General features: G+C 35.5%; 1 protein-coding gene across 1 annotated transcript in view; it reads left to right on the top strand.

Moving 5' to 3' along the window:
* The window catches only part of THSD7A (thrombospondin type 1 domain containing 7A), a 442,804-nt gene that overhangs the window by 331,512 nt on the left and 89,845 nt on the right, over positions 1-21,447 (top strand). The window contains exon 7 of the mRNA XM_060108907.1: positions 12,551-12,745. Within this exon, the coding sequence (XP_059964890.1) occupies positions 12,551-12,745 (195 nt within the window). The remainder of the gene's footprint in view (positions 1-12,550; positions 12,746-21,447) is intronic.

Genomic DNA, 21,447 nt, shown 5'->3' on the forward strand with positions numbered 1-21,447 from the left:
AAGCTAAGAGAATTCAGCACCACCAAACCAGCTCTACAATAAATGCTAAAGGAACTTCTCTAAGAGGGAATCACAAGAGAAGAAAAGGACCTACAAAAACAAACCCAAAACAATTAAGAAACTGGTAATAGGAACATACATATCGATAATTACCTTAAATGTGAAGGGATTAAATGCTCCAACCAAAAGACACAGGCTTGCTGAATGGATACAAAATGAAGACCCATCTATATGCTGTCTACTAGAGACCCTCTTGAGACCTAGGGACACATACAGACTGAAAGTGAAGGGATGGAAAAAGATATTCCATGCAAATGGAAATCAAAAGAAAGGTGGAGTAGCAATATCAGATAAACTAGACTTTAAAATAAAGAATGTTACAAGAGACAAGGAAGGACACTACATAATGATCAAGGGATCAATCCAAGAAGAAGATAAAACAATTATAATAATTTTATATGCACCCAACATAGGAGCACCTCAATATATAAGGCAACTGAGGACATCAACAGTAACACAATAATAGTGGGGGACATTAACACCTCACTTACACCAACAGACAGATCATCCAAACTGAAAATTAATAAGGAAACACAAGCTTTAAATGACACAGTAGGCCAGATAGATTTCATTGATATTTATAAGACATTCCATCCAAAAACAGCAGATCACACTTTCTTCTCAAGTGCACATGGAACATTCTCCAGGATAGATCATATCTTGGGTCATAAATCAAGCCTCAGTAAATTTAAGAAAATTGAAATCATATCAAGCATCTTTCCTGACCACAATGCTATGAGATTAGAAATCACAGGGAAAAAAAAAAACGTAAAAAACACAAATACATGGAGGCTAAACAATATGTTACTAAATAACCAAGAGATCTCTGAAGAAACCAAAGAGGAAATGAAAAAATACCTAGAGACAAATGACAATGAAAACACGACAATCCAAAACCTATGGGATGCAGCAAAAGCACTTCAAAGAGGGAAGTTTATAGCTATACAAGCCTACCTCAAGAAACAAGAAAAATCTCAAATAAACAATCTAACCTTACACCTAAAGGAACTAAAGAAAGCAGAACAGAAAACCCCCTAAATTACCAGAAGAAAAGCAATCATAAAGATCAGAGCACAAATAAATGAAATAGAAACAAAGAAAACAATAGCAAAGATTAATAAAACTATAAGTTGGTTCTTTGAGAAGATAAACAAAATTGATAAACCATTAGCCAGACTCATCAAGAAAAGCAGGGAGAGGATTCAAATCAATAAAATTAGAAATGAAAAAGGAAAAGTTACAACAGACACCACAGAAATACAAAGCATCCTGAGAGCCTACTACAAGCAACTCTATGCCAATAAAATGGGCAACCTGGAAGAAATGGACAAATTCTTAGAAAGGTATAACCTTCCAAGACTGAACCAGGCAGAAATAGAAAATATGAACAGACCAATCACAAGTAATGAAATTGAAATTGTGATTAAAAATCTTCCAACAAACAAAAGTCCAGGACCAGATGGCTTCACAGGTGAATTCTATCAAACATTTAGAGAAGAGCTTCTCAAACTCTTCCCAAAAATTACAGAGGAAGGAACACTCCCAAACTCATTCTATGAGGCCACCATCAACCTGATACCAAAATCAGACAAAGATACTACAAAGAAAGAAAACTACAGGCCAGTATCACTGATGACCATAAGTGCAAAAATCCTCAACAAAAGACTAGCAAACAGAATCCAACAACACATTAAAAGGATCATACACCATGATAAAGTGGGATTTATTCCAGGGATGCAAGGATTCTTCATTATATGCAAATCAATCAATGTGTTACACCATATTAACAAATTGAAGAATAAAAACCATGTGATCATCTCAGTAGATGCAGAAAAAGCTTTTGACAAAATTAAACACCCATTTATGATAAAAACTATCCAGAAAGTGGGCATAGAGGGAACCTACCTCAACACAATAAAGGCCATATATGACAGACCCACAGCAAACATCATTCTCAATGGTGAAAAACTGAAAGCGTTTCCTCTAAGATCAGGAACAAGACAAGGATGTCCACTCTCAACACTATTATTCAACATAGTTTTGGAAGTCCTAGCCATGGCAACCAGAGAAGAAAAAGAAATAAAAGGAATACAAATTGGAAAAGAGGAAATAAACTGTCACTGTTTGCAGATGACATGATACTATATATAGAGAATCCTAAAGATGCCACCAGAAAACTACTAGAGCTAATCAATGAATTCAGTAAAGTTGCAGGATACAACTATTGAGCCTGCGCCACAACTACTGAGCCTGCGCTCTAGAGCCCGTGAGCCACAACTACTGAAGCCTGTGCACCTAGAGCCTGTGCTCCGCAACAAGAGAAGCTACCGCAATAAGAAACCCGTGCACCGCAATGAAGAGTAGCCCCCCCGGGCTTCTCTGGTGGCGCAGTAGTTGAGAGTCCACCTGCCGATGCAGGGGACACAGGTTCATGCACCGGTCTGGGAAGATCCCACATGCCACGGAGCAGCTAGGCCTGTGAGCCATGGCCGCTGAGCCTGCACGTCCGGAGCCTGTGCTCCACAATGGGAGAGGCCAAAACAGTGAGAGGCCCACATACCGCAAAAAAAAAATAAATAAATAAAGAGTAGCCCCCATTCACTGCAAGTAGAGAAACCCAGAGTGCAGCAACAGAGACCCAACGCAGCCATAAATAAATTTAATTAATTAATTAATTAATTAATTAATTAAAATTAAAATGTGCCATGATAGTTGATGTTAGACAGAGGCAGAAGTCATGTGGCTGATGTCAGTCTTTACAGTTTACCGTTTTTTTCTGCCTAACCACAAGTGAAATCCTTAACTAGATTTATTAGGAGAGGAAGTCATTAATGTAGTAATAACGAGTTGTTCGCCTAATGCCCTGTTCACTAAGTGGGCAATTTATACCATAATTGCCTTAATTGAAGGATTTAGCACAAAATTTTCATCATTTCTTTATAACAAGTCATTTTATTTACTAGGGTTTGTTAGAATGGGTTTCATCTCAATAATGAAGTTAAAGCTTGTATTACTTTTTAAATTTAATTTTTATTTTATATTGGAGCATAGTTGATTTACACAGTTGTGTTAGTTTCAGGTGTACAGCAAATTGATTCAGTTATACATGTACATGTATCTATTCTTTTTCAGATTCTTTTCCCATATAGGTTATTACAGAATATTGAGTAGAGTTCCCTGTGATATACAGTAGGTCTTCATTAATTATCTATTTTATATATACTAGTGTATATATGTTAATCTCAAACTCCTAATTTATCCCTCCCCCCCACCTTTTCCCCTTGGTAACCATAAGTGTGTTTTTGAAGTCTGTGACTCTGTTTCTGTTTTGTAAATAAGTTCATTTGTGTCAATTTTTAAGATTCCTCATGTAAGTGATGTGATATGTGTATTTGTCTGGCTTGCTTCATTTAGTATGGTAATCTCTAGATCCATCCATATTGCTGCAAATGGCATTATTTCATTCTTTTTTATGGCTGAGTAATATTCTATTGTATATATGTGCCACATCTTCTTTATCCATTCCTCTGTCGAAGGACACTTAGGTTGCTTCCATGCCTTGGCTATTGTAAACAGTGCTGCAGTGAATATTGGGGTGCATGTATCTTTTCAAATTATGGGTTTTTGAAATATGAGTTCTCAATATATGCCCAGGAGTGGGATTGCTGGATCATATGGTAGTTCTATTTTTAATTTTTAAGGAACCTCATACTGTTCTTTATAGGGGTTGTATCAGTTTACATTCCCACCAACAGTGTAGAAGGATTCCCTTTTCTCCACATCCTTTCCAGCATTTATTGTTTGTAGACTTTTTGATAATGTCCATTCTAACTGGTGTGAGGTGATACTTTATTGTAGGTTTAATTTGCATTTCTCTAATAAGTAGCAATGTTGAGTCTCTTTTCATGTTCTTTTTGGCCATCTGTATGTCTTCTTTGGAGAAATGTCTATTTAGATCTTCTGCCCATTTTTGATTGGGTTGTTTGTTTTTTTGATATTGAGATGCATGAGCTGTTTGTATATTTTGGAGATCAGTCCTTTGTCAGTTACATCATTTGAAAATATTTTCTCTCTTTCTGTGGGTTGTCTTTTCATTTTGTTTATGGTTTCCTTTGCTGTGCAAAGCTTTTAAGTTTCATTAGGTCCCATTTGTTTATTTTTGTTTTGTTTTCATTACTCTAGGAGGTGGATCCAAAAAGATCTTGCTGCAATTTATGTCAGAGAGTGTTCTATCTGTGTTTTCCTCTAAGAGTTTTATAGTATCCTGTCTTACATTTAAGTCTTTAATCCATTTTGAGTTTATTTTTTGTGTATGGTGTTAGAGAGTGTTCTTGTTTCATTCTTTTACATGTAGCAGTCCACTTTTCCCAGCACCACTTATTGAAGAGATTGTGTTTTCTCCATTGTATATTCTTGCCTTCTTTTTCATAGATTAATTGACCATAGGTGCATGGGTTTATTTCTGGGCTTTCTGTCCTGTTCCATTGATCTGTATCTTTGTCTTTGTGCCAGTACCATACTATTTTGATGACTATAGCTTTGTAGTATAGTCTGAAGTCAGGGAGCCTGATTTCTCCAGTTCCATTTTTCTTTCTTAGGATTGCTTTGGCTATTTGGGGTCTTTTGTGTTTCCATACAAACTTAAACATTTTTTGTTCTAGTTCTGTGAAAAATGCCATTAGTAATTTGATAGGGATTGCATTGAATCTGTAGATTGCTTTGGGTAGTATAGTCATTTTGACAGTATTGATGCTTCCAATCCAAGAGCGTGGTATATCTTTCCATCTGTTTGTGTCATCTTTAATTTCTTTCATCAGTGTCTTATAGTTTTCAGAGTATAGGTTTTTTGCCTCCTTAGGTAAGTTTATTCCTAAGTATTTTATTCTTTTTGATTTGAAGTAAATGGGATTGTTTCCTTAATTTCTCTTTCTGATCTTTCATTGTTAGTGTATAGAAATGCTAGAGATTTCTGTGCATTAATTTTGTGTCCTGCTACTTTACCAAATTCTTTGATGAGCTCTAGTAGTTTTCTGGTTAAAGCTTGTATTATTGACTACATTAGGGCCTGGAGTTGGAAAGTGGCTGCTGACAAGGAAGGAAGGCAAGTTTTTATCTCAGGGTCACCTGTTTCAATTTTGCCAGGATTGTGGAGGATAAAAACACAGACAGAGACTTGAGATAACAAAACAAAGAAAGGTGACAAGGAAAAGAACAGAGTAGGGACATAAAAGATAAACTTACAGAGGATGGAAAGAGTTTGAAGAAGATGATGAGAAAGTAGGAAAATTCTGAAAAAAAATTATAGTATGAAGACCCTAAATTGTTTAAAGATATTTAAAAGTCAATAGGTAAGGGCCTTCCTGGTGGCGCAGTGGTTGAGAGTCCGCCTGCCGATGCAGGGGATACGGGTTCGCGCCCCGGTCTGGGAGGATCCCATATGCAGCGGAGCGGCTGGGCCCGTGAGCCATGGCCGCTGAGCCTGCGCGTCCGGAGCCTGTGCTCCGCAACGGGGGAGGCCACAACAGTGAGAGGCCCGCATACCGAAAAAAAAAAAAAAAAAAAAAAAAAAAAAAAAAAAAAGTCAATAGGTAAAAATATTTATATTTTATATAGAGATAAATAATATCTTTAATTTTTTATGTATTCTCTTCCTCTATATATATAAAGAAAGAGAAAGTGAAGCTAAAGATAACATTCATATTATAAATAGGATATAAATTGGTTGGTCAAAATAAAAACTGCACCAAAGTTACACAAGTAAGGAGAACTTTAGACTGTTACACTGGAGAGAAACTAAAATCAACTCTGCATAAATGAAAGATGTTTTTTAAGTCCTGAGGTGAGCTAGTGGAAAAACACTGGAAGATGTAAGAGAAGAGATTGATCAGTGGGATGTGTTGAGCACACTGAGTTACTCCTGAGTTTGCAAATGTTTTCTCTGTGATTAGGCAATCTGTGTTTGCTAATTGGTGCCCAATGAAGAAAATAGGTACCTACCATACTGGGAGATTAGGACATTATCTTCTTTGATGTTTCCATGACAGTTATGGTTCCCAACTCTTGAGAAAGACATTTTCTGGTTTGTAAAACTGGCAAGAGGCTAGGAGAAGATTTACACAAATTTCAAAGGGGCAGAAAGAAAATTTACAGTTGCATTTTTCCTAAAATAAATTTTCTAATAAAGAGAGGTCAGGGACCTAGAGCCAGGAAGAAACCTGTCTAAAGTTTAGTCAAACTGTGGGTAATGGTAAGGCCATCTTGGTCAGGTTCTAGTAAACCATCAATTGGAAATATATTGGGCTGTCCAAAAAGTTCCTTCAGCTGTCATAACATTGTACAGAAAACCCGAATGAACTTTTTGGCCAACCCAACCCAATATAAACACCAGTGGCTTTTTCAGGAAAGCAACATATGTTCTGGGTTTCCAATTCATTTTTTCGCTCATCCAACAAATATTTACTGCAAAACTCTTAAGTTTTAACAATAACTGAACCAAGGACTCCAGATATAAAGATGTTGAATAAGACAATATCTCTGGTCAGAAGGTTCTCATAGGCTAATGGAGGTAAAGATGAGTAAACAGACAAGTATAAAAAGTCTTAAAGAGTGTTATGTCTACAACACTGTGGAACAGAGAGGATAGAGCACAGCTCCATCTGGATGGTTTGAGAAAGAGAAGGTTCACAGAGGAAGGAAATTCAGTCCTAAAGGATGACTTAGCAAGATGATGAGGCAATGAGGCATGGAGAACAGTGTACAGGAAATGATAGAGGAGTGAGAAAGCAGCATGTCAGTTCATGGAAAAGCAAATAGCTTTCAGTGGATAGAATTTAGGGAAAACATGAGGCAATGGTGTAAGATGAGAATGTTCTCTGATCTAGTAAGCATTTGGGCTTCAGCTGATAGGTATCAGGGAGACTGTGATGCTCATATTTGCATTTTAAAAATACACCCTTGTGTTCAGGATGGGTGATTGGCTGCAGGGGAAATGGGACACAGCAGGAGGCCAGAGGAAAGTGTGAAATGGTGTAGAAGAGAACATGGGGTGAGGCAATACTTAGTACATTGAATAAATCAGACTCACTACCTGGATGTGATTGCAGAGGGAGTGCAGGCATTAAAAATGATTTGGAAACTTCCCATTTAAGTTGAAGAGATGTGTAGCTTCTCTTCAAGATGGGGAATGAAGAAAGAGTTATACAATTCAATTCATGAGTCTTTTACTTCAATAAGCTGAGAGTGATTCTGGACTTACATGTCTTACAGTTGTTTTAAAGTTCAGATAAGGTGGTTATATGAAAATGTTTTCTAGGAGATCTAGGCAAATATGAGCCTCCATTCTTTTCCCATCTCAACTGTTTATTGAATTTATATTGGTTATCAATATATAAATAAGTATATGCATAATGACTTTCACTATCAAAAGTCAATATGAATTTTTAAGACAATTTCTGAAGAATACAAAAGACATTGTCAACTTAATAATAATTCTTAGGATTAATGTAGAGTTTGTACAGGTCTGGTAAGAGGAATCTTATCCCAAGGTTACAATACTAGAGACTTTCTAAATAGTATGCTTTTTTAAAAAAAATCTTGACTCTTTATCTGGTTTCTCTCTACTTTGATTTCTCCTTTCTGCTTACCCTCCTCTCAATTTCATTACACTGATGAGTTTTGATTTTGCAATGGCTTCTGGAGGTGCATTGCATATAGTGCTACTGAGACTGTTAAAAATTAACCATAGTATAACTGAATCACCTTGCTGTACACCTGAAACTAACACAACATTGTTAATCAACTATACTCCAATATAAAATAAAAATTTTTTTAAAGTCAACCATAGCAATCTCCACATTTCTATGATTTAAAAAAATCAGGATGATGCCAGGCACATTCATGGAATAGGACTAAACGTACATATACCTTACATTAAAATACAGTTCATTATATTTTTAATGTATCAATGTTCTTAACTCTTAAACTATAAAAATCTTCATAAACCAAGGTTTATCTTTTATATTACATTTAAGCTTCACCACAATGAATGCAATAAACTTTCATTATATACTTTTACCAAGAAAAGAAAATGTCTATCCTCTGACCCCAGTTCTCATTTTGCTTTACTTCTCTGGAAATCTTCACGAATTTTTAGTGTAATTACTTCAAGCTGATGTTTAATTCTCTTATCCTATTGTAGGGAATGCAATAGAATGAGAGGAGATATTTTAGAAGAGTTCATGAGAGTTTGGTGGTATCCATAAAAATAGATTTAAAAAGGGGAAATTTGGGAGTTAAAGTGCCAAAATACATGTTTAAGTTGATTAAAATGATAAATTATTAAAAACATTCTTAAGATTATATTTATGGAGAAAAATGTTAAATGGGTGTCACCAACTTAAATATTTAAATATGTTTTTGAGTTCATAAAAATAAATAAACCCAAGCATTTTCATTTTATTTCTCAACCTCTTGTTAAAGTGTTTCACAAACAAGTTTGAATAAGATATGCTTCAGTTAAGGCTTCAAAGTAAGATGTAAATTGTAATATGTGGACAATGATTCATTCATTTACTTCTGTGTTATATATTTCATGTAAAATATGCATTTTTTAAGATTTGGTTAAAAGGCCTAGAGCTTGATGGGGGGTCGGGGGTGAGCATGTTACATAAAAGCAAAGCAGTCCTTCAAAACTTTTCATGTTGGAAATGCATGCCAAAAAATACAGTATATTTAATACACAAAGTCAAGCATGAGAAGGATTCTAAGTGTTGGCATCACATTCAGAATAGCAAGAAATTAACCTCAGAAAGATTAAAGAAAAAAATCTGCTGGTTCCTTGACTTCTTTGCAGACAAAGGCTCATCCATTCTTATCTCCTTTGGCATCTCAAGTTCTCCCTACCACCATAACAGTTAAAAAGGTAAACTCGAGGGTTGGTTAGAACTCAGTTCAAATCTCTTCTTCTTTAGTCAAACTTCTGCTAATTTGAGACAGTAAAATTAAGCTTATTGAGCTTGAATTTCCTTTAAAGTGAAAAATACATATTCATATCCATGTCAGAAATATGCTGTGAAAGATACAAACTTTCAGTTATAAAATAAATAAGTCATGGAGATGTAATGTATAGCATGGTGACTATAGTTAATAATGCTATATTGCATATTTAAAAGTTGATAAGAGAATACATCTTAAAAATCTTCATCACAAGGAAAAATGGCAACTATGTGCAGGGACAAATGTTAATTAGACTTATTGTGATCATATACAAATATTGAATCATTAGGTTGTACATCTAAAACTAATGTTATATGTCAATTATACCTCAAAAAAAAGAAGGCGGTTGTCACAATTAGCTGAGATGATGTATATAATATTCATGGCATGGTGCCTGACCAAAGATGGGCAATCAGTAACTATTCATTGAATGAATGTTTTCACCAGGTATAAAGAGAAGTATAAAGGGAAGTCCCACAGAGAAGTGAATGATGTTAGGTAGGAAATCCAGATGAATTTGTTTTATATAGCTGCCCTTTCAAAAGGCAGTTCAGTTCTAATCAAACCACAAGAGAATAAAGGCAAAAAAATCTTAGAGCAATGGTTTTCAAATTTTACCTGTGTACAAATCACCCAGGGATCTTTTTAAAATGCAAGTTATGATTTATGGGTGGGATCTGAGAGACTGCATTTCTAGCAAACTCCAGATGATGCATATGCTGCCTGTCCACTGAATACACTTTAGCAAAGTCCTAGACCACTTGAATGCATGGTATTTTAAGAAATACTGTACTTAAATCCATATTTGTCTAGTCCAACATTCTGTTTCCTAGAACAACAGCTTAAACTTAATTCATTTATCCACATAGTAGATTATCTAGTGTCTACTAGGTGCCAGGCACTGTTTTAGGTTCTAAGTATAAAATAATGAACAAGACAGATAAGTAACATGCCCTTATTGAGCTTGTACTCTAGTAGTAGGATCAGATAATAAACATGTAAACAATTAATTAAAATAGTTTCTAGTGGTGATTAAAACTATCACGAAAATAAAATGAATTTACTGTGTGATTGTGTATGGTCAGTTAAGGCTCCCCTTAGCAAGGAGACAATTGAACTGAAACCTGAATGTTGAGAAGCAGTCTGCTGTGTGAAGATATGAAAGTTTCATGAAAAGAGAAGAGAGAATGCAAAGGCAACAGTGAGATTGGTCTGTAGGAGGAAAGGAAAAAAAGTCACTGTGTCTAGGACATAATGCCATTATTTGGATGCAAGACCGTGATGGGCAATCAGGAACGATTAGAGGGGCAAACGGGGGCAAGGTCACACCTGACAAAGTTGTGGGACTGTGGTGGGGGGGGATGTGTGTAGAGGGGGGACTGCCAGGGAGGAAAGTGAAGTAAATGCTGAAATCTTGGAGGTTGGATCCAAAGTGGGTCTTAACAGCTCCACAGAGGGTTAAGGTGGACTCTAGAAGGAATTGGCTTATAGGAAAGTACACCTGACTACGCAGAAAAAGGTGAGTGAAAAAGATCTAACATAAGGTGTGGGACACAGGTTGGGGGAAAAAAAAGAGACTAACTCAAAAAGCAAAAAAGGTTAAAATTGTACATCCCTTAGGTTTACACTACAAGAAACAGGAATGTATTATTTATGTCATGCAAATTAATGCACACAGGGAGCACACTCTCCTCTAATGTTGCAGGATGAATTAAATTTTTCTGAATAGAAATGATTAAGTAACTATTATAGAAAACAAGAAACTATAATTCCTGGTTGACTATAAGCTGTAGCCCCAAACTAGCCTTACTTTTCACAGAATATTGGAAATGAAAGTGAATGAGAGTAGATAGAACAATAAAAGATAGCAACAAAGGAAATAAGACATATTCAGGCCCCTCTTTGCACTAAGAAAAAAGTCTAGTACACACAAGAGTCATTATGTAAATTGTAGAATGTTACATGTTTTGGAGTATAATGATTTTTGTATTGTATCTACCATACAGTCTATATCATATCATTTATTGGGATATAAGCCAAACTCTAAAGCCAGTAAAAGCAGAATTAAAGGAGATCTTCTCACAGATCAGAGTAACTAAAGAAGAATGAATAATATAATGATGACCCAACAGTCATTTAATGAGTCTTCCTTACTAGTGAGCAAGCCTCACAATTTAAAGCCTTGCAAACTAGTGGCTATTAACACGTAAGTGCATTCCAATTGACTTCTGATTTTCTGTCTTTGTTTTTCAAATATATGAATAAAGGACTGTCCATTCAAAAGATGCTCCTAACCCTCGTCAGTGACAAACAGCTTTGAGTTGTTGGCTTATAGCAATGAAGAAAGGCATGATTAGTCACCCTTTCTCATCTGAATGCCTGATGCCTCAAGGCACACATTTCTGATACACCCATCCAGAATTATGGATATATTCTGTGGCAAAACAGCAGATTAATTTTGCCTGTTTGTATATTGTTTTACTCTGTTCCATTGACCTCATTAGCACCTGTACTTACCAGCTAAGCTACAGAGTTCAGACGTTTTCATACTGTATTTTGGTCATTTATTTGTAATTCTTCTAGTTTTCTTTGGCATTTATTAACAGCAACAATATTTTCTTCCTCACTGACCTTTTGTATATATCCTTTGATTTACTCAAACGCTAGATGAGTCCCGGTCTCTAGAGCTTTGTGAGTAACAGAAAGGGTGGAGTGAGATGAAGCTAGAAAAGAAAACAAGAGCCACATCATTTGAGGTCTCATAAACTTTTGAGAAATCTGGCCTTCATCTTAAGAGCAGTAGGAAATGACTGAAGAGTTTTAAGCACTGGAGTGACACAATCTTACTTCTGCCATTAGCTTACCTTGTTGTTTTTTCCCCCTTCCCCAGTGGGATCACTGTAGCCAGTGGCTTTGTACTACCATCCTATTATTTATGTTTCCTGGCTATTTCCAACTAATGGACTAGTTTTTTAATGAAAGAAAAAGGTTGCCAACTGTACAAAAATAAATTCTCCAGGAGGCACAAGAGAGTTTAGAATAGGAGGTGGTTCAGGAAAACAAATGGTACGTGCTATGGATGGATTCATTTGTGAATGATGGCTCATCTGCAATAATGAAATAAAGGGGGGTAGACATATTTCTTTGATGCTCTTTATTGCAAAGATTAATAATATAAGTATAAAAATTACTTCCTGGGCAGGTATCACAGCATAAAATACTTGTAGCAATGTGTTTGATCTACACACCCAAACACTGATAATAAAGAAGCCTCATTTAGGGATCAGTCGATCGATCTATCTATCTTATCTATGTATCTATTCATTCCTGGTATTTTTTTAACATCTGGCTATAGTATGCAGTCACTCTTTTGGTTTTGCTTTTAACCAAGAACAAGAGGGAAGTAACCTAGTTTATATTGGTGCCCACTTGGTTTCAGTTGCTCATTTTACATTATTTAAAAATGATAGACTATTGGTGATGCTGTCTTTCCCAGGAGAAGAAGTTGACAGACAGCTGTGCAGAGACGCCATCTTCCCCATCCCTGTTGCCTGCGATGCCCCGTGCCCCAAGGACTGTGTGCTCAGCACGTGGTCTGCGTGGTCCTCCTGCTCCCACACCTGCTCGGGGAAAACCACAGAGGGGAAACAGATACGAGCGCGGTCCATCCTGGCCTATGCAGGAGAGGAAGGTAAGGTCACCAGCTTCAGAAGGGACTTAGGTTTCTTCCAGAAGTTGGTGTGCATTTTCTTTGTGTAGCCTGGATACAATGGATGTTCTACAAAAATCAACTTCCAGAAATCCAGCAATCCAAGGAGATTTAATATCTGTTGACATATTGGGCAGCTTGCTCCTGTTCCCCCAAATTAACCTTGAAGATAGATCTTTAATAAAAAAGACTTTGGAAAGTGAACTCACTTTGCCTTTTCTCCCTCCTAATAATTCAAGTTCTTTCTACTTCAAAGTGTTAAACCTGTGAAAAAATTTGAAAATGACTCTCCACATTGCAAATGTCAGGTTTCATTGTTTTTTCTCTATTTCAGTAGTCAATTTTCCCCATGAAATCGTATTCTACCTTCTCATAACTAGTAAGCTTTATTTTAAATAATCACCAGCATGACTGTTGCTTGACTAAAAATTACATGGATTTTCTGAGCATAGGCTCTGAGATCCAGAATGTAGATTGTGTTCATTTTTAAAATACTTTGCTCCTAAATCACTTCACCCTATTGGGTGAATAAAGCACAGGTTTTTCATATATTCATAGCTCAGTTGTTCAAGCTTTATTGTCAAGAAATACAAGGCTCTTGGTAATTGTCTCTCAAGCTTGTATCCAGATGCTAATTTGGCCTCTGTGTGACTGGGTGATATAATGTCATATTTAATCTTGTCATTCTGGAAAATAACACAGGAGTAAGGAAAACGTAGAAATAAGTCAAGTTCTGTCTCATTAAGGCATGTTCTGTCTCAAGAATACAGGCGTATGTTATTTAAATGTTATCAGGCTGAATGACACTTCTCCATTCACATTTAATACTAGTAAATAATGATTTCTATTTGTAGTAAGCACATGTTTCTTTATGTATACCTCCAAGTAATCAATTCTGGAGGAGTTTTCATATTGCCTATTTCATTTTTCTGTTTATGAAGCATTTTAGTGATAGAAATCTGCTAGTATTCTTACTTAATCAAACTTGCTATCTGTATATGTGATTCTATGCAAAAATATAACTACCTTGGACTTAAGACATAGGAGAAAATTTAACATATTTAAAATAGTCAACCTATGAGAGAATTTAGAATTTTCTTTAAAGTGTCCAAAAACTTTTTTCTTGTCACCTCAATATAATTTTAATTATTTGCTACCAAGAGAAAAATGTATCTATGGAACCTAATAGAAAAATAGAACCTTTTAGAGACAAAATTATATTCCTTATGTTGTCAAACAATAACTCTAACCTTGTATAGATTATATTCAGACTTCACACTCTATTAGCTCAGATTACGTCTTGGGCTTCATTAAAATTAGATCTGTGGTCACCCTGCTTCCTATAAATCCATTATACTCTGCAGACACTTGCTGTGTGACTAGTAATAAGTGACTTTTCGCCCTATGAGTCACATGGCTGAGATTTTGCCATGCTTGCAGAACTCACCACATCATTATTTCTATAGACATGATGCTTCACACTGAAAGGTCATGGAATGCTTTAAAGGCAAAAATTTATGATTGTTGTTTGGTATGTATCATTCACTTAGTTTGAAAGTGTGGGACTTTGATAATTTTTAATGAAGGCTAATAGCTGCATCATAAGCAACCCATGCTGGAAAATTACAGATGTGTATATAGTTAATCATAAAGGCATGAATTCAAAACATAATTTTAAATGGAAACTGTAGAGGAAACTCTGGCAATGAGGAATCTGCTGCTATTTGTCTCTGTTAATAACAGCTACAAAAACTGGTATAATTATGTGAAATATTTAATGAAGAATTTATCTTTCAAAAATGATATAATACCTATTATTTTCTGGACACTGAAACACATTTTCTCTTCTTCAAACTAAGCCTTTTCTAATTCTGAGCTATTTTTTAAATGATTTAGGAACTGCATTTGCAGGAAGTTTTAAAATATGTTTCCCTACCTATTAGCTAACCCTTTATAATTCTACACAAAAGCAGGTATTTCTATTATTCCCCAAGAATTAGTATTTTGTATATGTCATAAATGTTCTTAATTATCTGTGGATCAGAAAATTACTGTGATAACCTTAAGGGAAAAGATCACTGTAATAAAATTATATATTGAGTAAACATAAGACATGAAATTATACAACTTTCTGGTGAAATAACTTACAGGACAAATGTGTTTATCTGGATTTACAAAATAAATGCTGCATCCTATACATTTGTACTTTTATTTATCTCAGTAATATAACCTCTTTGTATTAATAAGGAAACATTACGTTGTACTGCAGTAACAGCCCATAAGTTCAATAACTTTAAAAAAACAATTATTTTTCCCTCTTGGGAATTTTGCTGCAGTGACAGGTGACTCTCCAAGGCAGTCTGTCCTACATGAAATGTCTCAGCATTGCACCTGCATATGAAGGCCTACCTCACAATCCTCATGCCAGAGGAAGAAGATAGCTGGGGAGGCTATCTGCTGATTTAAAAGCATCAACAATTAAATTCTTTCATCCAGAAGTGATTTGTGTCATTTCCACTGACATTTCATTATCAAAGCAAATCATATAATCATGACTTGAAGTTGAACCTAATTTTAAGCAGGGCAGGGGAAATATAGTCCTACTGTGTGCTAGAAAGAGAGGAGTGCTGGCTACTGGTCTTACCCCTGGTTTACCTGTCTTTTTTTTGTATGTCTGTATGCATGTGTTTGTCTACCTCTATGTCTATATGTATATCTATTTCCATATATGTGTGTGTGTGTGTGTGTGTGTGTGAGTGAGATAGAGGATTATTCCATATGGCCCCAGTGCAGTAGATAAGTTCTCCATTGTTAAAATGTTATGACTTATTATTTCCTCGTTCCTATTAAAAGAATGATAGAATAGTAGAATAGCACTTCCTTTTCCTCATGTTATACTTTCTTTTTGCTTTCCTTCCCTTCCTTTCTAGGCTCTGTATCTCTCTTCCTGAACAATTTTATCTGCAAAATCATTAAGTGGAACCAAGCAGTTGAGCATCTGTGCCAGCAGGTGGGGGGTCTGCAGTGGTCCAGAGTGGGTTGTCAGAGCCCAGGCTGAGTGAGATGAGCATCCCCAGTAGGAAAAGGATGGTCTGGCATGATGTGTCAGAGACACTGAGAAATCTAAAGGGGTCGGGGGGTGGGGCATGGATTATATAAGAGGGTAAAAGCAGCGACCCAACATAGGATGCCAGAGCACAAGCAGGGTGAAGAGAGAATCCCAGCATTGAAGCAGCCAGCCCAGTGTGGGGTGTTGGAGTCAAGCAGGGATGAGGAGGGTTTCAGTAATGTGGGGTGGCCGAATGCAGGGTGTCAGAGTATGGGCAGAGTGTTGAAGATATCCTATGGGTACAGCAATGAAGATGGCAGTGAGAGATCAGAATAATCTGGGGTGGGGGAGTGACCAAATAGGTACATGCATTAAACATAATAGGAGTTGGGTTTCTTATTGCTAGAGAAGGGAGTTATAAATATGCTAAGAAAGAAAACTAGAATAAACCCTATTGTATTATATTGGAACTTGAAGTTATCAGTGTGAATTCATGGTGTCCAATTTATAAATCTAGACATAGAAATAAAATACAAACATAAGTATGATATATATTCATATTATGGATGTATACACGTATTAGCTCTGTCCACTGAAATGACGTGAGAGCAGCAGGACCATAATAGCAATAAGTGCATTCAGCACTCAGATCTTGGTGTCTAATGCCATTCTCCAATGAGAGGAACCAGGGCTTTTTGGAGAAATAGCTGATTCTGAGGCTGCGATAGGAAAAGTACAAGATGTGCCTGGAGGATCTTGTGCCAGAAAGGAAGAGGAGAATATGTCAATAGGTCACAGAAGCTAACTTGAAGGGTCTCCCACTGGCCACATACAGGAGCAATGTGAATGCCAAAATAACGATAACAGCTGGTTATAACTCTTTAAATAAGAGAGGAAACCATGGATCCATACTTGACATAAATAAATGTATTAATTGAAAGTCTGATGAAGAGCGTTATATTTACAATCTTAAGTATCCTCCTAATGAAGAAGTTTGACAGACACCACCTTAATCCAGTGATCAAAGTTTACATCATCAGTAATGGGGCACATGCAAAGCGTGTGTTCCTGGTGTGGTGCAGTGAGAACATGGCATCACATCTGTAACATCCCTGTCACAGATACATACTGTAGAATCTAATCATGAGGAAAGATCTGACAAACCCTAGCTGAAAGCCATTGTACAAAATAACTGGCCCTTAAACTTCAGAAGTGTCTAAATTATGAAAATTAAGGAGAGACTGGGGAAGAATGAAGGAGACTAACAAGTCATAACATTTAAATGTAACACTTGATTGTGAACTAGTTCCTTTTGCTATAAATATTTTGGGATAGTTGGCAAGCTTGAATGGGTCTGAGGATTAGATGGAAATAATGTATCAGTGTTAATTTCCTGATCTTAAATATTGAATGTGCTTATGTGTAGGAAAATGCCCTTGACTGCAGGAAATAAACATTGAAGTTTTTAGGATAATAGGGTATCATTTCAATAACTTCTTCCAAGTGATCCAAGGGAAGAAACTATTGATAATACTTTTAATTTTCCTATAGTATTGAGGTTGGTTCAAAGTTAAACAACAAATAATAGAATGAAAACAATTTGAATACAATTGCTTTTCATAGCATCTTGAGTAACATTATGTAACCTATTATTTTGTGTATCGGCAGTACACAAAAATGTCATAAAATGCCTCTTGTTGAAATATTGTCATTTGGAAACCAAATCACAAATGATAGCAACTGGAGATAGATAATATACTGGAGAAAGTAAAAATATTTCTTTTCAACTTAAAAAATAAAATTGTGTGTGTGTGTTTATATCTTACTTCCAAAGCATTGACTTTTAGTTAAATAAGATTAGTAATTTGCTTTTTGATTTGTTTTATACTTGGAGGTAAAAATCTTCCTTGTATTTTGTAAAACTAAAGGATGGATTCCAAGAGCTACTTCAGAATTACTTCAGGAGTTCTAAAAGGATGCCATCTTTTAACATTTAAGTCTGGCATGTTTTTAATATAAATAGTAGTAAGTTGAATTTTAATGAAAAATTTTAAACTGATGTTAGGTTTATGGCCTTCTCCATTTTTTTAACTTGTGTTACAGATTCTTAACACACTTGGTTTAAAAAGGAAAAATTGTTTTCAAAACGTTTTCCACTGAGTATAGCAATAACTTCTGTTAGTTTTCATTATAGATTCAATTATCCTTACAAAGCAAGAAATGAGAGAATATTTATTTTTGTAAAGTTCAAAATGAACTGATATTATAACTTCAGCAAAATGTTAATGTGTCTTTATACTTGCTTTGTACATGCAGAGAATGGAGACAATTGAATAAAATCAGGCAAGTTTTTTCTCAAATAATTAGTATCTTCAAAAATTATATTTTGCAGTATAAAATATTGGGGAGAGGAATGTTTCTATTTTATCTTGCTTAGTTTTTATAGTTAAATGATTTTAATTCTAAGAATCAGGGAGTATTTATATTTCCTAGAGGAATTTGAAGAACCCAGGATCTATTTTACGTGTATATACACACATAACTCTGACTTCTAAGCAAATACTGCCACTTCCTCATCTTCCTACTACTGACTTTGAAAAAGCAGTTCTGCTTCAGTCTGTTCCTACAGGACCACCAGGCAGGATTTATGCAGACTCCACACTGGGACGTCTTCTACCTTTTACTACAAGAGGAAAAAAGTGGAAGGGGTAGGGGCTGCAGCAGAGTCTCTTGAGGTTCTCTATGGCTAACGCTCTTCCAATTAAATTCCCTGAAATCATGCCATTGCCAATGTTCTTTTCATCCACAGTGGTCTGCTATCAAAGTGATTAGGGCTGCAGTAGCAGGCAAAGTTACAAGTATCTTAAAACTGTAATTCATAGTACACTGTAATTGCCTCTCCTTAGCCTGAGCCCAGTCCGCTTCCTTATTACCAGTTACTTCCCTGTGTGGACTCTCTACTCCAATTGACTGTATCAATGATACTAATTCCCAGGGTCATGCCTGCCTGAGTACCTTTGCTTTTATTTACTTTTTCTTCTGCTTAAATAAAATCCTCCCTTCCTTCTCTCCCTTCCCAGAACTCTGCTTATTAAACTACTACTCCTTCAAAACTCATATCAATGCCTTATCTCAATAACCTGAGTCATTTTTAGTACCCCCCCAAACTAATGTAATCTTATACTTTTGAATCCCAATTTTACTAAATACCTCTTTTAACATAATTATTATATTCTACCTAGAATTATACTCATTTTTTTATACTCATTTTTTTGCTCTACTTATCCCCCTATTACTTTTCTCCACTGCATTATAAGATGCTTGAGAGTAGCAAGAATTATTTCTAACCCCTCTAGATATCACTTGAAGCGCAGGTAACCATTGCATATTGCAGTCAGTGCATAGGTTTCTAATTAAGGTTTGGAAAGGTTCTTTTTCTTTTCAGTTGGCCATCTAAATTGTAAGGACTTCAATGCCAGACCCAGTAACACCATAGTTCTGTTAAATGTTTCCTAATCAAGCTTTTTATGGGCTTGATGTGGGGAGGAAAAGTCACTTTTTCATTCGTAAGAGAGAAGTTTCACATAATAATTGGTATTTTTATATGAACATGAAAGTTTATTTATGTAGCAGGATTTCATCAAAGTATTATAAAGTCTTTCCTTTTGGTGGAATGATAGAAAATCTAAATAGTCACATTAGTATGAATGTTTTTATGTTTAAGAGGATTTTTTTAAAAATACGCTTACCACTAATTTTGTCACAGATGACATTTTATAATCTCCCCAGTACTACAGAAATGGGAATATTCCCAGATGTCTGGAATTAGATCTTCCCATAAATAATAAGTAAATTCAGTATTATATCTATCAACTTTTCAACCATAAAAGTATTCCCCAAACAACATGACCATGTTGCAGTGACTGATTACTCCAAGCCATGCTTTCCAAATTGCCACATTGTTATTATAATTAAGACCACATTGGGGCTTATCTGTGCAAGTATCTTGACATCAGCCCAAAACTGCTGATGTGGCTTTAATGTGGATTGGGGCAAGAAAATAAATAGTCTTTATGTCTGTAAACTTAACAGTTATCTTGTAGCTCCTGGACACGTTATGCTGATGTTATAGAAGTTCTTATTTTTTTCAAAGCCAGGCAGTGAATTCCAATGTCAAAAACAATTCAGAGTTTTAAAATCACAATTTAAATAGCATACGTATACTCAAAGTGAAAATGGGGTAAGTAAAGACACATTATTTTGTTGAAGAAGGCTAATTTCACCATTAATATGAAGGTATGGTTAAAATGGTTATGTAAAATGTCTACAATTAGCATGTGTTTTCCTGAGAAATAAGGCTGGACAAATCTAGAGACTCAGGGAAATGGGTAATAAGAGTGCTCATTTATTTCTCCCCAATCCAATTAGCAGGTTTAGGAGTCGTTCCTATTCAAATCCTAAACTTATTGCTTCCAGTGATGGAAGATACGATATGAACTGTGACAGATGTTTTCACCTTCAGCAATGAAATGCTGTTTAATGCAGGTTATTCAGATGTTGATCCCATGTTCAACACTGCATAAGTGATTATAAATTGCAGTTAAATTCTCACGTAAGCTGCCTACTGATTTATATGCTGAATAGCGGGATGTCCTTACTCACAAATGAAATGATACCTAAAGATCAGCTCAGGGTGTGGTTTTGTTTATTACTTTTACCCAAATCTCAAGCTTTAGAGGCCATCTTCCATATTAGGGTCACTAGCTATTGAATCACTTTTTCTTATTTTTTTTAACTTCTTTAGACTTGCTTTCCTAATATCTAAAACCCACCTTTTATTATGTTCAATATTTCCTCCATTTACTATTACAAATATGTGTGATGAACACCCAAGGTTTCTGCCATTCCACATGAACAACCAGTTATTTTCTGTTCTTAAGATGAAATCCAGAGACTACATAAGTTTGACTAGATCAAATTGTTAATATAGTAAGCAATAAATTCCTCCAATACTCTGCTTTTAACAATACAAAGCTTTTTATTTTCATAGTTGACATTATAAATAGCATAGTGGTAAGAAACTTCCTAAATTCCTGTTACTGTGGCCGCATCATTTAATCTGTATGGGCTCATCCACTTTATAATTTTTAACTTGTACACCAGCTGTGGATATTAAATGAGGTCCCATCTACAAAGTACTTATAATGGGGCTAGCACATAAAAAAGTTCCATATTGACAACTGCACACCATATTCTATTGATTAAAGGACACATCTGTTTTACGCTTCATCATCTCTGTAATTACTACATCTTACAATGGATGTATTTTTTAAAATTTTTATTGGAGTATAGTTGATTTACAGTGTTGGGTTTCAGGTGTACAGCAAAGTGAATCAGTTATACATATACATATATCCATTCTTAACTTTTTATATATTCTTTTCCCATGTATTCTTTTCCCATATAGGCCATTAAAGAGTATTGAGTAGAGTTCCCTGTGCTATACAACAGGTTCTTATTATGTATTTTATATATAGTAGTGTGTATATGTCAATCCAAATCTTCCAATTTATCCCTCCCCCCCTTACCCCCTGCTAACCATATGTTTATTTTCTACATCTGTAACTCTATTTCT

Source organism: Mesoplodon densirostris, chromosome 9 (assembly GCF_025265405.1).
Source record: "Mesoplodon densirostris isolate mMesDen1 chromosome 9, mMesDen1 primary haplotype, whole genome shotgun sequence".
In the NCBI taxonomy this organism is placed as follows: Eukaryota; Metazoa; Chordata; class Mammalia; order Artiodactyla; family Ziphiidae; genus Mesoplodon; species Mesoplodon densirostris.